Below are 18,472 nucleotides of genomic sequence, written 5' to 3'. Positions count from 1 at the left end.
CGAGCAGCACAGACCGTCGCGCATGACGCTATCGCCTTTCAAAATCCTCTCCGACCACTGCTTGCGACCGCGAGACATTTCTCCTCCTCCCTCCCCCCCATGATACAAAGTTTGATCAGAATGGCTGCCCAGAGATCAAAGACTTACTCGGTGCGCATGGCCGTCGAAGCCGACTGACCCCACAGGAAGCCATCAAGCTCCTCAACACGTGCCAGTCGAATGCCGCGACGTGGGTCATCGCGGTGTGTGTCGTGCCAGTCGTCTGACGCCGCAGTATCGAGGCGATCCGCAAGTCGGGCGGGCGGCTCAACGACTGGGCCGTGCCCGAGATGCTCGACTACCTCCGCCGCATCGGCTACAAGGTGGGTGAATGACCGGCGATCCACCCACTGACGCGCGCAGCCTGATGACTTGAACCGCCTCAACGTCGTGCACGTCACCGGTACAAAGGGCAAGGGCAGCACGTCGGCGTTCACCGAGAAGCTGCTCCGCACCCACATCCCCGGCGGCAAGATTGGTACGTGATGTCGCAAGGTTGCGCAGTGGGGCTGGTCAGTCCGGTGACTGCTCCTGGGCCGCTGTCGCCCCACGCACGCGTTCCCCCACTCACGCCCAGGCCTGTACACCTCGCCCCACCTCTGCGCCGTCCGCGAGCGCATCCGCGTCAACGGCGAGCCGCTCTCCGAGGACCAGTTCGCCCAGTACTTCTTCGACGTCTGGGAGCGCCTCGAGGCCGACCCCAAGACGCTCACCGTCCACACGCCCCAGTTCCCCATCTACTTCCGCCTCCTCACCCTCCTCGCCTTCCACGCCTTCCTCCAGCTCGGCGTCGACGCCACTGTCCTCGAGGTCGGCATCGGCGGCACGTACGACAGCACCAACATCGTCCCCAAGCCCGTCGTCACCGGTGTCACCTCCCTTGGCCTCGACCACACCGCTGTGCTCGGCACCACTATCGAGGACATTGCCCGCAACAAGGGCGGCATCTACAAGAAGGGTGTGCCCGCGCTGTCTGTGCCGCAGGAGTACCCCGCCGGTCTCAAGGTCCTCGAGGCGTGCGCGATCGCCCACGGCGCGCTCCCCCTCGAGGTCGTCCCCATCATCCCCAAGACGCCATTGGGCCTCCGCGGCGAGCACCAGCGCATCAACGCCTCGCTTGCCGTCGCCCTGTCCAAGAAGTTCCTCGAGGCACAGGGCAAGCCGCTTGCCGACGCCGACGCTGTCATCCCCGAGTCGTTTGTCAAGCCCCTCGCCGACACCAAGTGGCCTGGCCGATGCCAGACGGTCCCGCAGGGCGAGACCACCTGGCTCCTGGACGGTGCGCACACGGTCGAGTCGCTCCGCTCGTGTGGCGAGTGGGCGTGGGCACCAGAGTCGGACGTGTCGGGTGCCGGCGGCGGACCCAACGTGCTGGTCTTCAACTGCTCTGGTGGACGGCAGGGCGAGACGCTCCTCGGTGCGCTGCTCGATGCTGGAGCGGCCACCAGCGGTGTTTCCCGCGAGGGGCTCGGCAAGACGTTTGACACGGTCGTCTTCTGCACCAACGTGACGTACACCGACGGCGGGTTCAAGGGCGACCTGACGTCGGCGGCCATCGACCCTGACGACCTGGCCGCGCTCGCCACCCAGCGCCAGCTGCGCGATGCCTGGCTGGCCCTCAACCCCGGGTTCGACGACAAGAAGGTGCACGCCGTCGCGAGCATCGAGCACGCGGTGAACATTGTCCGCGGCCTCGGCGAGCGCCGCGTCCTCGTCGCGGGCAGCTTGCACCTCGTCGGCGGTGTGATGGAGGTTGCGGGGCTGCAGTTTGCCCTGGGCATGGAGTAGGCGTCGACACACATTCAACAATCATTGTAATACGACACGGAGCATGGCGCGTAATTCATCTTGCGCTGGTAGAAAATGGGCCGACACTTGTCGGCTGGTAGAAACGCATAGGCCATATGGAGCATGGAGCATTGTACTGTATGTCGAGCTGCTACAAGGCGAGCAAAAACTTCACCGCCGGGGACTCGAACCCCGCTCGTCTGCGATATGTTGGCCATTGTCGCGCCGCGGCTGGCTGGGGCTCTATTGGCCTGCCATGCTCGGGCGGATCGAGTGGTGTATAGTACGCAGCCGCACTGCCCGTTGTGCTAGCGGCGATGTTGGGGGGGAAGTGGGTTTGGTGTCTTGGGGGAGGGGGGGGGGGAACAGAAGGCAAGTTGGGGAAGAAGCAACGAGGGCACGGGGCGGGGAAGGAAGCTGACGGCTCGGGGCCCTAGCCCCGACATACAGGCAGTGGCACACTCCAACCCGCCCCCCGCGACAGAGTACTGCGCCGTCGTTGATATGGCCACGGCAGCATGGGACGGCCGGCGGAAAGCCGGGGGAAAGCTGAAAGAAGCATGAAAGAGCAAAGAAGCTTAATGGGTGTGTGGCAGGTGGCGCCACACCGGGGGAAGGTGGTCGCGTCCGGCGTAGGATGGGACTGGTACCCCGCCGTCCTACCTGGGCTGTGGAGAAGGCAGGAGGTGGGCTAGGCGCTGCTGATATGGGGGAAGTGCGGGTGCGGATGAGGAAGATGGCTCACGCGCTGATGTCAACCCACCTTCCCCGGTCAGCCCCGTTCGCGCTGCACCTCCCCACATGCATCGAGTTGGCTGGGTCTTCTAGAAACCAAACTCTGAGGGGTTCTCAACCTACCAGCTGGTCGGCGTGTCGTTTCTATCCCCAGAGGAAGCTCGACGGCCAGTGTGGATCGTGCCACCCTGGGCACTCAGCACTAACGACTGCCAACTCCACAGCCACACAGCCCCGACAACTGCCCGCAAGGCCTCGGGCATTGGTAAACAACGCGGCCATGGCACGCACCAGTGGCACACCCATGCATGGCCTCAGTGTCGGCGCAGGAAGTGTGCCGCCCAGTCCAGGCCGACGCCTCACAGCGCACCTGCGCCCCAAGCATACGTGACTGGCGGGCGTGTAGCTCAGTTGGTAGAGCGTGACATTCGCAGGTGGCTGATTGCCTCTCGCGACCGATTTGTCAAGGTCTTTGGTTCGATTCCTAACTCGTCCAGTTACAAAACCTTTTTGGGTGGGGCGCAAAAACAATAATGCTCCCTTCCTTCGGCGAGTCTCTGTTTCACCTTCCTTGCGCCCGCCCAAGGACCAGTCCGAAGCATTAAAACGGCAGCACCCACCACTGCCGCTGTACTTTGCGACCCCGAGGGCTCTGCTGGCCCGGGGACACCGACCGGAGGCTGGAGGGTGGCGCCGAGGAAGGTGGCCTCCCCGCCTCCCTCACTACGTCATCGCGCACCCTCCCTCCCACTCCAACATAATATTCCAACCCACCTGCTACCCCTTCCCACCTCCCACACACCCACGATGGCACCCAAGCTCCGCGTGCTGATATCGAGCAACGGCGCAGCGTACCCCCCGACCGCAGTGTGCGCAGTCAACGCGGCCACGCCGACGGCGGTGCGCACGGCCGCGTTCGAGGGCGAGATCAGCGTGTTCGTCAAGGGCTTTGCGGGCGAGGGCGGGGCGGGCGACGGCGCCGCGTACTTTGGCGAGCGGGGGGACATGACCTACGGCATTGTCGTGCGGGGTGAGCCGGCGGTCGGGGGTGTGCTGACTGCCCAGGCCGGTACCTCGACAACCCGACCGGCGACGACATCCTCTTCGGCAACGTCTTCGAGCACCCCGTGCGCGACTCGCTGCCGTGGGGCACGTCGATCGCGACCAAGTTCATGTAGTGGGTGCTTCTCTGGGGCGGGGTGGCTGGCTCTGGCGCTGACGCCGACGCCGACGCAGCTTTGTCGACCCGACGCTCGAGCTCGACCTGTACGCCGACAAGCCGTGGGCGCTCTCGCCGGCGCTGAGCACGATGAACTACCTCGGCCTGGCGCAGACCGGCTCGTCGCCGATGCCTGAGCCGGGGAGCGCGCCGGCCTTCGTGGAGGAGGACGCGCTGGGCGCGGTACTAGGCCAGGAGGAGCACGCGGCGCAGGTCTCGGCGCGGCGCAAACACTTTGGCGCGGCGCCCAACCGCGCCGCTGTGAGCCTGGGGGACAAGGCCGTCGCGATGGAGTTTGGCAACGGCATCCTGGGTGCGCCTACTGTCTCCTGCCAGAAACGAGCTGACCACGGCAGACTTCAACACGCTCAGTGTGACCCTCCCCCGGCCGTTTGCGCTGAGCATCAACCTCCTCAAGTACTGGGACGGCCAGCCGGTCACGTACGTGTGCCGCCGGCGCCCGGGGCCGGGGGCGGACCCCGTCGCCGCCGACGGCGTGTACTGGGCCGTGGCGTTTGAGATTGTCGACGAGGAGGCGCGCGCTGAGCTCGCCAAGCGCGGCGGCAAGGTCAAGGGGTATGAGGGAGAGGGTGGCGAGGGGCAGGGTGACGCGCCGGCTGCGGCCAAGCCCGCAGCGCATGAGGAGGAGTTTGACGTGGAAAAGTTCTACGAGGAGCGCGACCTCTAGCGCGGGGGCGGGGGGTGGTAGATCATAGATGGGGCATGTATCGTTGGCTATGCTGCTGGGGGCACATGTCCCGCCATGCACATGCTGCGCAGGCACACGGCCTCGCTCAGCAAGGATCCAAGGACGAGAGGCAGAGCAGTCCACAAAGTCATCTCGACCACGGACCCTCCGCCACCCAACATGTCGACGGAACCAAATCCCACCGCCCACTTCTTTCATCTCGGCGACCTCAACTTGTTGCATCCACATCCATCCACATCCACTCGACCGACGACCGACCGCAGCGCACCACCGCCTGCACCGAAAAGCCGCCACGATGGGCAAGTACTACTGCGAATAAGTATTGCGTGGGCTGGGCGCGAGTGCTGCTGACTTGGGCCTGCCGCTGTCGTGCTCGTCTTGCTCGTCATCCTCATCCTCGTCTTCGTCCGCCTGCGGCTCTTCGCGGTTTACTTACTGCGACATGTGAGCTGCTCTTCATAGGAGGCTAGCTGACCCCAGTTACTTGTGGGTACCCCCCTCTGCCGCCCCACCACGTCGCTACTCTGCGAGCGCTTGCCGCCGCCGCCGACGCCTAACCCAGCTAACCCGCCCAGGACGCACGACTCGATGAACGCGCGCAAGGCCCACAACACCGGCCGCAACCACGTCGTCAACGTCCGCGACTACTTTGCCAACCTCGGCACGGACCGCGCGCAGAACATGATCGACCAGATTGTCTACTCGCACGAGGGCAACGCGACCGGCGGCGCAGGACGCGCCATGTTCGCCGCGCCCAGTATGCGCCTCGGCGCCGGCTTCATGAACCCCATGGCGGCGGGCACTGCGCGTGGGTCCCGCTACGGAGTCCTCGTCTAGCCGCTAACCCATGCCTCAGCGTCCCAGTTCCCCCCGAACGCGCCCCCCTTCCCCCCGCAGGCGCGCCCACCGTTCCCGCCCCCCGGCGGCGGACCCCCCTTCCCCCCGCCCGGGCAGATGCCGCCGTTCGCGCCGCAGGGCGGCGCCGTGCCCCCCTTCCCTCCCCCGGGCGGCGTGCGGCCCCCCTTCCCCCCGCCCCAGCACGGCGGACCAGGCGGACCAGGTGGCCCAGGAGCCGGCCGCGGCCCGCCCCCCCACTTCACGCCTGCTCCCGGCCCGCCCCAGGGCGGCAACCCCGGCATCCACCCAGACCGCATGCGCATGGTGGGCAACTAGCGAGATGGTGAGACGTGCATGTAATACTAGCATTATGATATCTACTTGTCGTTGACGGCGACCGCGGCGATGCCTGCCGTTGTCTCGTCGACGGCGGCGGCTTCGGCCGCGGCCCGCTCTGCCGCCCGCTTCTCCTCCTTGCGCTTGCCCGTCGTCTCGCGCCACTTGCGGTTGACGACGTCGGGCGTCTCGCCGACGGGGCGCATAGCCACGGGGTGGTACACCTTGGTCATGACCGAGTCGCCGCCGCCGGTCGGGTACAGCGTCGCGTTGTGCTCGGCGATGCGCTCCGTGCCGTAGATGTCGTGCACACGGCGCAGGGCGCCGCCGACCTGCCATGCGCGGAGGTAGGCCTCCTGCCTCGCGCGCTCGAGCTGGCGCTCCAGCTGGTCGAGGTTGCTCTCGGCGAGTGGGCGGACCTTGGCGCGCTCGTCCACGCTGAGCGTCTTGTACGGCCCGTCGTATGGGCCAAAGCGCCAGTCGAGCGCCGTCTCCTCGAACGCACACTCGTGCAGCGTGAGCGGCAGCGGGTCGCCCATGATGTATCCTGGCTTGGCGGGGAACTTGTCGACGTTGACGAGGTCGCTTACGAGCGACGGCGGCTCGAGCCCAGCGCCGACGAGGAACAGGACGGCGATAATGTGCCGCACCTGGTGCCACAGGAAGGCCGTGCCGATCAGGTTGAAGACAATCTGGTCCGGGTACTCGCCTTCAGTGAAGTAGGCCTTCATGACGCGGCGCTTGTGGTTCTCAATCTGCTTGCTGCCGTCGAGCTTGCAAAAGTTGCGGAAGTCGTGCTCGCCGAGCAGGAGCTGCGCGCCCTGCTCCATGAGCCCGAGGTCGAGCGGCTTCTCGCCCGGGATCGCATGTCGGTGGAAAGCGTACTTGTAGTGTCGGTGCTGGCACGAGAAGCGCGAGTCAAAGTCGGGCGACACGGGCGACCAGGCGAGGACACGGACCGAGGGGGGGAGCACGCCGTTGAGCAGCTTGGCGTAGGCGATCTCCACTGGCGGCTTGGGCTCGCTCTTGACCACTGCCTTCTTGGGCTTGGGCTTGTCGTCCTCGCTGTTGTACGGCTCGGGCTCGGCGTCGCTATTCTCCTCGGGGTACCGCTTCTTGACGCGTGGCCGCTTGGCCTCCTTGGCCTCGCGCCAGCTGTCGCCGAGCTCGGCGCCGCCGTCGCCCCGCCGTCTGTTGGTCCGCACCCAGAGGTTGAGCACCTGGCCCTCGCCGCTCACGCCGCGGTCGGTGCGTCCGCACCGCCCAAACTCGCAGCCCTCCCAGCCGCCGCCCTCGGCAATCAGGCGCGTCTTCTCGAGCGCCTTGAGCAGCTCGCCCTCGACCGTCGGCAGGTCGATCGTCGGCTGGATCGCGAGGCCAGAGTACGGCCAGCCCTGGTACTGCACGAGGATGGCAATGTGCCGCGTCGGGTTGGCCTCAAAGTGGAACGGCGCCTGGTTCTCCTGCTTGCCCCGCGCCTTCTTCTTGTGTCCCGGCTTTGGCGGCGGCGGCGTCGGGGTCGATGGGCCGGCCTTGTCGAGTTTCTCGAGCCGCGCGATGAGGTCCTCGCGCGTGAGGTCGGCGTATCGAGACATGGTGGCGGGTCGACCTATCTGTGTCAGGCGAGCGAGGGTGATGCGCATAAGCGTGCGTCCGGCCGCTGCTTTGACAGGTTTGTCGAGGGTATCGGGTCGCGACTGAAATTAATTTCAGAAACTCGTCCGAGGAAGATGGTCGCATGACGAAGGAGTAGCGATTAGCGGGATCAAATTGAAACGCTAATGAGGGCGGTAGGTGAGAGTCCGAGCTTGTTAATGTCACGTGACAAACTTGTTAAATGATGCACCATGCCGGGATCTGCGTTTCTGTCGATTATCCGGGTCGCCGTTGGAGGACGGACGACCTGGTCACTGGAAACTCACACCAGAGACATGCACTCCATTCTTCAAGCCTTCTTGGAGCCAGATGCCGCGAGAAGCAATTGTGAGGACGATCTTGACGCGTGTGCCCGCGCTGGAGCGACTGGACTGCCTTCGCCTGGTTCGTTACAGCCGAGTGGCAGCAACAGCGACAGGCAACACGTCCATTGAAACACCTCGACCCAGTTTCCCCACCCGAGCCGCGATTAACTTGACCATTGACACATCCCGCGCGCGACCATACAGGTGCTTCCCGCGCCGGCTTGTACCTCAACCCTACTGCTCCACGTATCCGGCGATGCGCAGGTCGCTTGACACGTCGAGTCCTGGCGGCAGCAGCAAAAGCAGCAGCGCGCCCCAAACACGCTGCAGATCACCGAGAGACAGCCACGGCCCAGGGATATTTATCGAAACGCGGAGACCCGGCTGCGTCTATTCCCGCCGCCGCACGACTTGCAACCCACCCACCCAGCTCCACGTCGAGCAATTCCGTTCTCACTTTCCCGTCATCACACACACACTCACACAAAACGTCCAGACTACGACTGCCCGACTGTTTGTTTGCGCCGCGCATCTAGACGGTCACTCACCAGGCGCAACGTAGCCGGACCTCGCACCATCTCGACATTTGGTTCTCGACACACATCCAGTCGTCACCACCTTCTACCTCGTCGGTAGACCCCAGCGATGCCGCCCAAGACCAGCGGCGGCGGCGGAAAGGCCAAGCACCAAGATGAAGGCCACAAGGTCCATCACCACCAGGAAAAGACGCCTTGGCTTTGGCTCCTCCCAGTCGTGACCCTCCTCCCATGGATTTTGACCCAGCTTCACTACCAACTGCCAGCTCCCCAGGCCCCAGTGTGAGTAGAGCCCGGCGGTCACGGAGGAGCGCGGTCGTCGGTTGGCAGCTGTGTCTCACCATCGGGACCCCATGGCCGTGTGCTCGGCCGAGCTTGGTACATCACGCTGACGAAACTAGCGATGACGAGGGCCGCCCGCAGCCGTCGGAACAGATTGTGCTGAAGCACATTGCCGGTCTCGAGAACTGCGGCTACCGCACTGTCGGCACCCACGAAGCCGTCGCCGGCGAGCAGTATGTCATTGGCGAGGCTCGCAAGCTCGCTGAGCGCTGCGCTGCCAATGGCGTCCTCAACTGCGAGCTCGACGTCCAGAAGGGCAACGGCTACCACATGTGAGCGGGTTGGGTCTGTGATTGCGCAGCTTCTGACGCGCCAGGTTTTCGATTATGGACCACGATGTGCTCAAGGTTTACGCTGGTATCACCAATGTAGTGCTCAAGATCTCGGCAAAGAACCCCCCGTCGGGCAAGTCGGACGGCCCCGACGCTGTCCTCCTCGGTGCCCACATCGACTCGACCCTTCCCTCGCCTGGTGCCTCCGAGTGAGTTGTTGTGGAATGGTGATGGGACGATGTGGGCTGCGGGTGTGCTCGAGGAAGGTGCTCTTGTCGACAGAGAGATTGCCCTTGCACTCCTGGCAGATCCGTGTTCGCCTGCGCCCTGTGTTGAAGTGATCGGCTGACCTTCTCCAGCGATGGCATGGGCGTCGGCGTCATGCTTGATATTGCCCGTGTGCTGGTGGACCGTAACCAGCCCTTCGACAACTCGATCATCTTCAGTGCGTTCCCGAGCTTTGTGAGGAGCGGTATGCTGATGGCGGCAGTGTGGAACGGTGGTGAGGAGACCCTGCAGGACGGCTCGCACCTGTACTCTACTCAGCACGCGACTGGAAAGGAGTGAGTAGTGGCGGTGCGACGGGGACTGACACCGAAGCGTTCGTGCCATGATCAACCTCGAGTCGGCTGGTTCCATGGGTGGAGCGCTCCTCTTCCAAGCCACCAGCCGCGAAATGCTCGAGGCCTTTGCCCACGCCCCGCTGTAAGCATCTCGCCAATGAATCCAACGCCCAATCTGACGTTCTAGTCCCCGCGGTACAGTTATCGCCGCCGATGTCTTCTCATCTGGAATCATCCTGTCGGAGTGAGTACCTCCTTCATGTACCTCGCAGATCTCCTGACGTCATGTAGCACCGACTTTGGCCAGTTTGAGCAGTACCTCAACGTCTCTGGCTTGGACGTGAGTCACCAACGTGGTACCTGCTGACATTCAGATGGCTGTTACCGGCCACTCCTACTTCTACCACACCCGCAAGTGAGTAGCGGAGTCGTGCGAGATGTGGGCACAGCTGACGGAGACAGGGATACCCTCGCCAACATCGAGAAGGGTTCGGCGCAGCACTTCACCACCAACATCATGGCCATTGTCGACTACCTCCTCGGCCCCGGCTCGCCCTTGCACCACAACGAGCCGTTCCACCCCCCTGATGTCGTCTACATGTCGCTCTACGACCGTGTGTTCGTTCAGTGGAGCATGGCGACTGCCGACATTGCCTACGTTGCGCTTGCCGCCATCGGTGGCACTGTGTGCGTTGCCAACCTGCGTCGCGACAGGCTCAAGGCTTTCAGCATTGGTCTGATCGGGGGCCCCGTCGGCATGATCGTCGGTGTGTTGACCGCTGTCGGCCTCGCCTTCCTCATGATCCTCATCGACGCCAAGCTGAGGTGGTTCTCGCACGAGGGCCTGTGTGTCGTGCTGTACCTCCCTGCGGCTGTCTTTGGCCAGCTGGGCTTCCAGTACCTCCTCAGCGGCCTTCTTTCGACCACTGAGAGGGCCTACATGGAGACTGCGTCCTACTTTGCCCAGGTTGCCACCCTCCTGGGGTACATGCTCCTGCTTCAGGCGGCTCGTATCCGTTCGGCGTATGCGTTCGGTATCGTCGCTGGCATCCTGCTCATTGGCGCCATCGGAAGCCAGATCAGCTACCTTCTCGGCCGCAAGAGTCCTCGCCTTCCCTTCTTCGTCGCCTACGTTGTGCCAATGTCCCTGCTCGTGGTCCTCGGACTCGAGGCCTACAGCACTGTGAGTACTTGGGAGGGAAGCGACAATGTTAACAGCTCAGACACTGGACATTTTCGTGCCTCTGGCCGGACGCATGGGTCGCGATGCCCCCTCCGAGATCATCATCTCGATCATCTCGTCAGCCGTCGGCCTTGCTCTCTTCCCCCTCAATGCGCCTCTGTTCGCGCGTCTGTCTCGCCGTGGACAGAAGGGAATCCTTCTGCGTCTCTTCCTGGGCGTCGTCACCGTTGTCGTCCTGTACGCCGGACCGTGGTGGTCGCCGTACGACAGCAGGCACCCGAAGCGTGTCGGCATCCAGTACCTGTACAACCACACCTCGGGTGACCACGTTGCCCACGTCGCCTTCATGGACGCCGCCAACCCCACGAACGTTATCACCGACTTCCACGAGCGCTACGGCCATGGCGCCGAGCTTGAGCACACTGTGCTCACCGACTACGACTCGGACTGGGACACCCTGTACCCGGTCAGCACGTTCCTCGACACCTACCGCTGGAAGCTGCCCCATGTCGAGTTTGACTGGCCCAAGCTGGGCTACCAGGCTAAGCGCACGCAGCATGCCAATGGCACTGCCAGCATCCACCTCAAGATGAACCACGTGGGTTTCCCCTTGTCGACCATGCTGACCCACCCAGACCGACCTTGTCTGGCCCGCGTTTGCCTTTGAGGCTGACCTTGACGACTGGTCGTTTGACTTTGACCCCCCTCACGGTCTCAAGCGCCACCACATCAAAGCTGCCACGTCGGTCGACGTGCACTTCACCGAGCTTGAGCTCGTGGTCAAGCTCAAGCCCGAGGAGAAGCTCAACGTCCACTGGTCGGCCATTGGTGAGTTGAAAGCCTCGTCGCCACTGCTAACTCTTCAGACCTGAACCAGATGGTCCCCGGAACGGCATTTGCTCGTGGACCCGACATGCCTGCGTCCAAGTGGCTCATTGAGATGGACCAGTGGGCAAAGGAGAAGTATGACGACAGCCTCGAGCTGCTCATGAGCGGAGTTGTTGTTGGCAACATTGAGGTCTGATCTTACAATTAGCATTATTGGTGTGCAACGCGAGGGAGGGGGGTGAAAATATTAGAAATGCGAGATCAACAGTTGTCTTGTGTATGATGGGAGCGGGGAGTGCAAAGGGGATGTGGCGATCACGCCGATTGTGTGGATGTGTGTGCACAGACCACCCAGCCATGCGCAAGCATATCACGGCTCGAAAACACCTCTAATATCCACGGCCATAGGACTCAGAAAATACCGCATCCCGTCCGATCTGCGAAGTCAAGCTGAGTACCGCCTAGTTAGTACCATGGTGGGGGACCACATGGGAATCCTGGGTGTCGTGGTTTTGTTTTTGGCTGGTGGGAAGGAAGGAGGGTTGTTTTCGTGACCCAGTCCGCCTTGCCACAGTGCTCCTCCTCGCCGGTCCGACAGCTGTGGCCAGGCAGCGCCTCGGTAGGCCGCTGCCAGGGCCAAGTTGCCGCACACGGCCTATGGAATGCAGCAGCGCAGATGTCGGAGCCGGCGGCACCATGTCTCCCCCGTCCTCGGCTGCCCGGCATGCCACGAGAGCGCTGCGCGGAGATCGCGGAGGGTTTGCGTCATGCGGCGGCGATTGGGGGAGATCTGCAGAGATCTGCGGGCAATGGGGCGTATGCGAGGCTTGCGACATGCTTGAGTGGCAGAGATCTGCGGGTAGCGCGGCGTGCGACGACGGGACGCCCGCCCCGCCGTCCGCCGTCATCGGCCAAGGCTACATCTACGTCTGTGTCAAAGTATATTGCAGCAGTGTACAACAGCTGCGCTGGGCGCCGGTCTGGCCGGGCGCGGCAGGCAGCAACATGCGATGCGGGGAATGGGCAGGGCGGGGTGGGCGTGGCACGCCGCCCGCGCCTCGTGCGATGGAAGGAATCTAGCGAGGTGAACGTCTATCGATCCGTGGGTGGCTAGGCTAGCAGGCACAGCCTCCGAGATAGCCGCTGCTGTCGTCGTTGAGGTTGACGGCCTGCGGCGAGCGGACGGGCTGCGGCCCGCGGGTCCAGAGCGACGGCGTCGCGAGAATCTGGCGTAAGCTTGGCACTTCCAGTAGCAAATACTCACTCTGCGGACGAGCTCCTGGAACGCCTCGGTCACGCCAAAGTTTGTCTTTGCAGAGCACTCGACAAACAGCGTGCCCATGCGGTCGGCAAACGCCTGGCCCTCCTCGGTCGACACTTGGCGCGAGAACTCCTTGTCCACCTTGTTGCCCACAATCACCTTGACCACATCCTCGGCGCAGTACGTCTCGATTTCGCGGAACCACTTGATCAACTCGTCAAAGGTCGGGCGCGACGCCACGTCGTAGACTGGGGTGGGTGTGAGCGCTGGTCTCGATGCGAGCGATGTGGCGGTGACTGGCGGCTCGTCGGCCGCCGGGGCGGCCGAAGCGGCGAGCGTCGCTTTGCCCACAGCCCGCCCGAGCGCGAGAGGCAATGCCAAATGGCACAAAAGGATGCCGCATGGTCTGCCCCCTTCTGGACCACACGAGCACACCTTGCCCACCGCCGACGGACTATCCACCCGGGCGCCGAGGTACCCCCTCGGCCGCCTTGCCACCCTGCCGCCCACAGCACTTGGACCTACCCAGGATGACGCCCTGTGCGCCGCGATAGTAGCTCGACGTGAGGGTACGGAAGCGCTCCTGTCCTGCCGTGTCCTGCAAACGTCAGCACGCCACACGCAGGGTCGGGGGCGCTTATCAGGAGGTGAGGGGGGCCAAGCGCAACGATAACTCACCCAGATGGACAGCTTGTACCGCCGGCCATCGAGCTCGATGCTCTTGACCTTGAAGTCGACTCCAATCGTCGCGGCCGTCTCTTCCTCTGACAGAAAGTCGTCGTCTGTGAATCGCAGCAGGAGGGACGACTTGCCTGGGCGCGAGTGAGCACGCGTCCCGGGTGGCGCGAGGTAAGCGACTACTCACCGACGCTCGAGTTGCCGATGAGCAAGAGCTTGAGGTTGGTAGGCAGCGGCTGCGCCTGTGCGTCTGATGACGCCGATGATGCCATTGCGAGTGTAGCGATGCCTGCTTGTGCGCGTGTGTGCGTGTGCGTGTATCTAGACTGCACGTGTCACCGTGCACGAGATGTGGGCAAGCAAGAGTGTGTGATCGCTGGCGTCGTCGATGTCCGTCGGCCACCGAGTGTGGGGGGGGTGGCGTTTGGAAATGGGCAGAGGAGCTAGTTGTGGAGCCGGTGGGACCGACGGCAGTCGACTGCGGAGAGCTCGGCTTCGGCGTGTCGTTGCTGTTGATGCAGCTGCTGGTGGCGCTTGAGCTCCAGGGGTGGGTCTGGAGGACTGGGCGCGACGAGGAGAGAGGAGGAGTGAGCGCAATGGCGCGGGTGTGGGGTAACGAATCGAGGCGAGAGAGTAGGTGGTGATTGTGGTGAGTGAGTGACGGCGGACAGCTTGGACGACACGACACACATCGCGCCACCCAGGACGCGTTGTCGGAATGCTTCCGCGAGTCGATCCTCTCCAGGCACACAAGTGTGGGGGTGTCAACATGGGGAGATAGGCGCGCAATCCGCAGTTTGACACTAGGCGCGCCATCGGTGTTATCGTTACGGCTCATAGGCGCGCCGGCGTGACATGCCGAGCTTCGGTTCCGAGGGCAGGGGCTGTCGGTCTCCGAGGCAGGCCAAGTTTCCAAATAAACAACGCGAGGCGAGGTGGAGCTGGCCGCTCAGTCTCCTTAACTCCCTCCCCCTGAGATGGCCAGAGCGACCGCCGTGCCGTGCCGTACCGTTCCTGCCGTGTGGGGGCGGACCGGATGCATATGCATGCGGGAGGGGGTGGCTCAAACGAGCATAGCGAGGTGAGACTGCAGCATGGACCGCCGCCGCCTCCCGGCGCACATGCCCAGTGACGCCCGCAAGGGCCAAAGCACGTCAGGGTGGCGCCTAGTCGAGCCCGCCGGCGACTTGGGAAAATGCCAACACGAGGTCGAAAACCAAAAAGCTCCAGTGTCGTACTTGGCCAAGCCTCCAAGGCACTGCCTGACAATGTGAGATACACCTGCCTGGTACCAATTAGGACCTCACGGTCTCGGCGACCGGAGGTGTCGCGCCGAAGGCCATATCTGCGCATGACGGCGATGAGTGGGCTCTGCAAGGTGGCGTGGGAGGAGCACACGCTCTTGGGGTAACAATCACGCAGCAGAAAGCCCACTGTCGCAGACCAGAGCCGACTTGTAGGCATCGTGCCAGGATGCAGCACAAGCTGCAAGCGATCCGCGCTTCGGCACCTCGGCAGCCGAGGTATTCACCCCACACCTACAATCTCGCTCCTCTCGGAAATCCCGCTCCGGTTTCACGCGCTCACTTGACTGGCGGCCAGTCTCGCCACCCTGCACGGGCCGCCCCGGCGGCTCGTCTCGCGGCACACACACCTCGTGCCAAAGCCGCCGAGCCAACGCGTAACCGATTCGATTGCGACTGGTCTACTTCCTGGCCGTCGGCAGACCCACGCTTACCAACCCCGTGCCGATGCCGCGCCGCCCTGCCATGGCGCCAGAGCCACGGCGCACCGCTGCCAAAGGTTAATCAGAGCACGTTGCACCTCCGCCAGGTTGACGAGTTACACCTAATCCACACGGCGGGGCACTCGGTCCCGAACCTCCACGGGCAACGCCAAACAATACATATTCCTCGCCCTGTTTCTTTCCCAGAGGCTGTAGCCGCCCACTGTATCCCGTACCTAACGTGTACCCCCACCATAAGAACTCTCCTTCCACTTCATCCGACCCACACCACCTTCCTCTTCGCAGTTTATCTTCACACCCATGTCCTCCCTACTGGAGAAGGACAAGGATACTCACGCCAACATGGCTACACCAGCCGGCGACGCCATCACTCTGACCGACACGCCCTCGAAGCGCGGGTCGGTCGACTTCCGCGACGAGGTCAAGTCTGAAGGTGCCGACGCCGTCGATGCCGCCCCCACTCCCGCCCCGGACGGTGTCCTCAACGGCATGCGTCTCTTCCTCGTCTTCTTCGCCATGATGCTTGCCGTGTTTGTGAGTCGACGCGTCGGGCTCGTCGTTTGGTTTCCGCTGGCTGACGGCCTTCCCCTAGATGTTTGCCCTTGGTATGTCTCCGCCGTATCTCCCCGCACCTCACCTCGGGGACATTTTCCTGACGCGTTCGCTTCAGACCAGTCGATCGTCGCTGCTGCCATCCCCATTATCGCGTCCGACTTCAATGCGTAAGTTGGGCTAGTCTGGGCAGTTCGGCCGCTGACAGACGCAGGTTCGCCCAGGTACCATGGATCATCACGGCCTATTTCGTGAGTACTGGTTTGCTTGGCAACGCACGGGCGACCGGCAACTTTGTGCTCTGCACATGCGCGCACACACAGCATGGCACGGGCCCTCTCGGAGTCGTGTGCTGCACCTGGCTCGGAGACCGAGGTCGTACGGCGGCCGTGACGGTCGGCGGCGGCGTCGTGTGTGGCAATAGCCACACAGGGTGCCTAATCTCGCTCGTCCCATTCCCCCTCGACATGACGACATGGAATAACAGCTGACCCCTGCAGCTCACGCAATGTGGCTTCATTCTCCTCGTCGGCCAGCTGCTCACTGTCATCAAGCCGAAATATGTGCTCCTCGGTGCCATTTTCTTCTTTGAGCTCGGCTCGCTCCTCTGCGCCCTCGCAAATGGAATGATCATGCTCATCGTGTCCCGTGCTATCCAGGGCATTGGTGCCTCGGGCATGTTCGTTTCCATCATTGCCATCATTGCTGTCGTCACGGCTGTGGAGAAGCGCGCCATGGTGAGTTCATGCCGAGGGAAACGAGTCGATCAGATGGCTAACCCTACAATTAGTTCATGTCGGGCTTTGGCTTTATCTTCGTGATCAGCTCGGTTGTCGGCCCCTTGCTTGGCGGCGTGTTTACCGAGCAGCTGTCGTGGCGCTGGTGAGTAGCGGCTTGGGTGGTGGAAGTTGGCGAGTGGTGGTGGCCACAAAGGTGGAAATGTGGCAATGTGGCACCGTCCTCCTCGTCTTCCTTCCAACCCTCAACTCGAAGGCTTCATTGACTAACACTCCACAGGTGCTTCTGGATCAACCTGCCCGTCGGTGGTGTCGCTGCTGCCGCCGTCGTCTTCCTCCTTCCCGCCCGTGCGCCTGAGCAGCGCGAGAACGCCCCCAAGACCTGGGGTGAGACCCTTCGCCGTATGGACTGGATCGGCTCGGCTCTCGTCATTCTCTTCATCACTTGTCTTTTGCTTGCGTTGCAGTGGGGAGGAAATGAGTCAGTCTACGCTTTCAGAGCGCCCCGAGTGACCCGAGAAAGGCTCGGAGGACGGCCGATCGAGGAAGGTCGCTCGGGGGAGGCTGCCGCCACAACTTGATCCGACCATGTGCTGACGCCTCAGGTACAAGTGGTACAACTGGCGCATTCCCGTGCTGTTTACCGTTGGCGGCGTGCTTGTCATTGTCTTCTTCCTCTGGGAGTGGTACCTCGACCAGGACGCGCTGATCCCGATGTCGATCCTCACCAACCGTAGCATCCTCGCCTGCTCGGTCACCATCTTCATGTTCATGATGGCCATGCTCGGAGGCACGTACCAGCTTCCGCTCTACTACCAGGCCGTCCGTGGCCGCACGGCACAGGAATCTGGTATCGACATCATTCCGTTCATGATCATGTGAGTGGCGGTGAATGTGGCAGGGAAGGTGGCAGGGAAAGTGCTGACCCGACAGCGTCTGTGTTGGCATCTTCGTCTCCGGCGGCTTCGTCACTTGGAAGGGACACTACTGGCCCTTCATCCTTATCGGCCCACCGAGTGAGCGGGCCGATCACGACGTCGACGTCGACGTCGAGATTCCCGGCGTCGAAAAACAAAAGCGACGTCGAGAATCTCGCCGTCGTCGATCATGATAATGAACCCTACTGACACGCCCCAGTCGCCGCTGTCGGCTTCGGTCTGCTCTTCACCATTCGCGAAAACACGACCAAGGCCATGGTCATCGGTTACCAGATTCTCGCCGGCTTCGGTGTCGGCCTCACGTTCCAGAACATCATTCTCGCAGCGCAAGCCGAGTTCAACGATCGCCCGGCCTTCATCTCCCAGGCGACCGGCGTCGTCTCGTTCTGGCAGTTGACAGGAGCGGCCTTGGGTGCGTGAACCTTGCTTCCATACATGTACATTTTACTGACATTTTTCAGGTGTGGGAATTGTCAACACGGTTCAGTCCATCTACCTGAACAAGTACCTCCGCGAGTTCGCCCCCGACGCGCCGTTCGACTTGGTTCGTCAGCAGACCGAGGCCATTCGCAAGATCGACCCCTCGCTTCAAGCTGGCGTCATTCACGCCTACACTCTTGCCATTTCGAAGAGCTACATGCCGATCTTCATCGCGTAAGTTTGACGTGGTGGTGGCGCCACGAGACCGAAGCTTACGTCCAACAGCATTGGCCTTGCCCTTATCAGCGGTATCTTCATTCGTCACCACAACATGAACAAGATCGGCGGCGCCGGCATGCACGCTGCTGTGTAAGCGCTGGTACCTCATTGTTACCCCACAAGGCTCAGTTGCCTCGTAGAGATAAGATAGAATATCCCGAGAAAACAACATGACTGGACTCTACACACTTTGCCACTCGTTCCTAGATGTGTCCTTAATGTATACGGTAATCTGTGATGAGGTGGTGGGAATCGCATTGAGGCTCACCGTCTCGCTGTTGCCCGACAAAAGTGACCGGGGCAGACGCGATTAGATAGCGGCGGTTCCGAGGCTGGCGGCAATCTCGGCAATGCCGGCGCCGTAACCACACTCATATCTTCAGCAGACGACGTATGCTTCCCCTATCATATCTGCTCAGGTAGCGGCGTGCAGGAACGCAGTGGACGGCTGGACGGGTTGCTTATGCAAAAAGATTGACAAGTCGACCGAGGGGATACGTTGACCGTCGGCG

General features: G+C 62.7%; 7 protein-coding genes and 2 non-coding genes across 9 annotated transcripts; 6 read left to right on the top strand and 3 right to left on the bottom strand.

The window, feature by feature from the left end:
* Window positions 1-120: 120 nt before the first annotated feature.
* MET7 (Folylpolyglutamate synthetase) lies at window positions 121-1,827 on the top strand (the record flags this gene model as incomplete). Its single annotated transcript, XM_069350912.1, has 5 exons — window positions 121-150; window positions 186-229; window positions 275-362; window positions 403-517; window positions 617-1,827. The coding sequence occupies 5 exons, from the start codon at window positions 121-123 to the stop codon at window positions 1,825-1,827; spliced, it is 1,488 nt and encodes a 495-aa protein (XP_069211298.1).
* Window positions 1,828-1,997: 170 nt separating this feature from the next.
* Window positions 1,998-2,145, bottom strand: Q8F55_002306. Its single transcript has one exon. It is a non-coding gene; the product is annotated as a tRNA-Ser (tRNA).
* Window positions 2,146-2,958: 813 nt separating this feature from the next.
* On the top strand, window positions 2,959-3,058 carry Q8F55_002305. Its single transcript has one exon. It is a non-coding gene; the product is annotated as a tRNA-Ala (tRNA).
* A 311-nt stretch (window positions 3,059-3,369) lies between these two features.
* On the top strand, window positions 3,370-4,469 carry Q8F55_002304 (uncharacterized protein; the record flags this gene model as incomplete). The annotated part of the gene is made up of 4 exons (XM_069350911.1): window positions 3,370-3,592; window positions 3,628-3,739; window positions 3,799-4,094; window positions 4,138-4,469. The coding sequence occupies 4 exons, from the start codon at window positions 3,370-3,372 to the stop codon at window positions 4,467-4,469; spliced, it is 963 nt and encodes a 320-aa protein (XP_069211297.1).
* Window positions 4,470-4,785: 316 nt separating this feature from the next.
* YHC1 (U1 small nuclear ribonucleoprotein C) lies at window positions 4,786-5,663 on the top strand (the record flags this gene model as incomplete). The annotated part of the gene is made up of 4 exons (XM_069350910.1): window positions 4,786-4,793; window positions 4,971-4,976; window positions 5,066-5,298; window positions 5,347-5,663. 4 exons carry the CDS (start codon window positions 4,786-4,788, stop codon window positions 5,661-5,663), a joined length of 564 nt encoding a protein of 187 aa, XP_069211296.1.
* Window positions 5,664-5,704: 41 nt separating this feature from the next.
* Window positions 5,705-7,258, bottom strand: DEG1 (pseudouridine synthase deg1; the record flags this gene model as incomplete). The annotated part of the gene is made up of 1 exon (XM_069350909.1): window positions 5,705-7,258. The coding sequence occupies one exon, from the start codon at window positions 7,256-7,258 to the stop codon at window positions 5,705-5,707; it is 1,554 nt and encodes a 517-aa protein (XP_069211295.1).
* Window positions 7,259-8,269: 1,011 nt separating this feature from the next.
* On the top strand, window positions 8,270-11,544 carry Q8F55_002301 (uncharacterized protein; the record flags this gene model as incomplete). Its single annotated transcript, XM_069350908.1, has 12 exons — window positions 8,270-8,442; window positions 8,562-8,774; window positions 8,819-8,983; window positions 9,134-9,337; window positions 9,375-9,479; window positions 9,525-9,581; window positions 9,629-9,677; window positions 9,712-9,752; window positions 9,800-10,520; window positions 10,561-11,118; window positions 11,156-11,348; window positions 11,387-11,544. The coding sequence occupies 12 exons, from the start codon at window positions 8,270-8,272 to the stop codon at window positions 11,542-11,544; spliced, it is 2,637 nt and encodes an 878-aa protein (XP_069211294.1).
* A 919-nt stretch (window positions 11,545-12,463) lies between these two features.
* Q8F55_002300 (uncharacterized protein) lies at window positions 12,464-13,559 on the bottom strand (the record flags this gene model as incomplete). Its single annotated transcript, XM_069350907.1, has 5 exons — window positions 12,464-12,574; window positions 12,613-12,857; window positions 13,135-13,207; window positions 13,288-13,421; window positions 13,475-13,559. 5 exons carry the CDS (start codon window positions 13,557-13,559, stop codon window positions 12,464-12,466), a joined length of 648 nt encoding a protein of 215 aa, XP_069211293.1.
* A 1,775-nt stretch (window positions 13,560-15,334) lies between these two features.
* Window positions 15,335-18,054, top strand: Q8F55_002299 (uncharacterized protein; the record flags this gene model as incomplete). The annotated part of the gene is made up of 12 exons (XM_069350906.1): window positions 15,335-15,568; window positions 15,627-15,639; window positions 15,705-15,756; window positions 15,801-15,837; window positions 16,087-16,323; window positions 16,377-16,468; window positions 16,604-16,804; window positions 16,929-17,201; window positions 17,257-17,339; window positions 17,461-17,673; window positions 17,723-17,915; window positions 17,967-18,054. 12 exons carry the CDS (start codon window positions 15,335-15,337, stop codon window positions 18,052-18,054), a joined length of 1,716 nt encoding a protein of 571 aa, XP_069211292.1.
* Between the last annotated feature and the right edge of the window lie 418 nt (window positions 18,055-18,472).

Source organism: Vanrija albida (assembly GCF_041260175.1).
Source record: "Vanrija albida strain AlHP1 chromosome Unknown contig_2, whole genome shotgun sequence".
In the NCBI taxonomy this organism is placed as follows: Eukaryota; Fungi; Basidiomycota; class Tremellomycetes; order Trichosporonales; family Trichosporonaceae; genus Vanrija; species Vanrija albida.
Note: the sequence above shows the minus strand (reverse complement) of the source record. Positions and strands in the feature narration are given on the sequence as shown.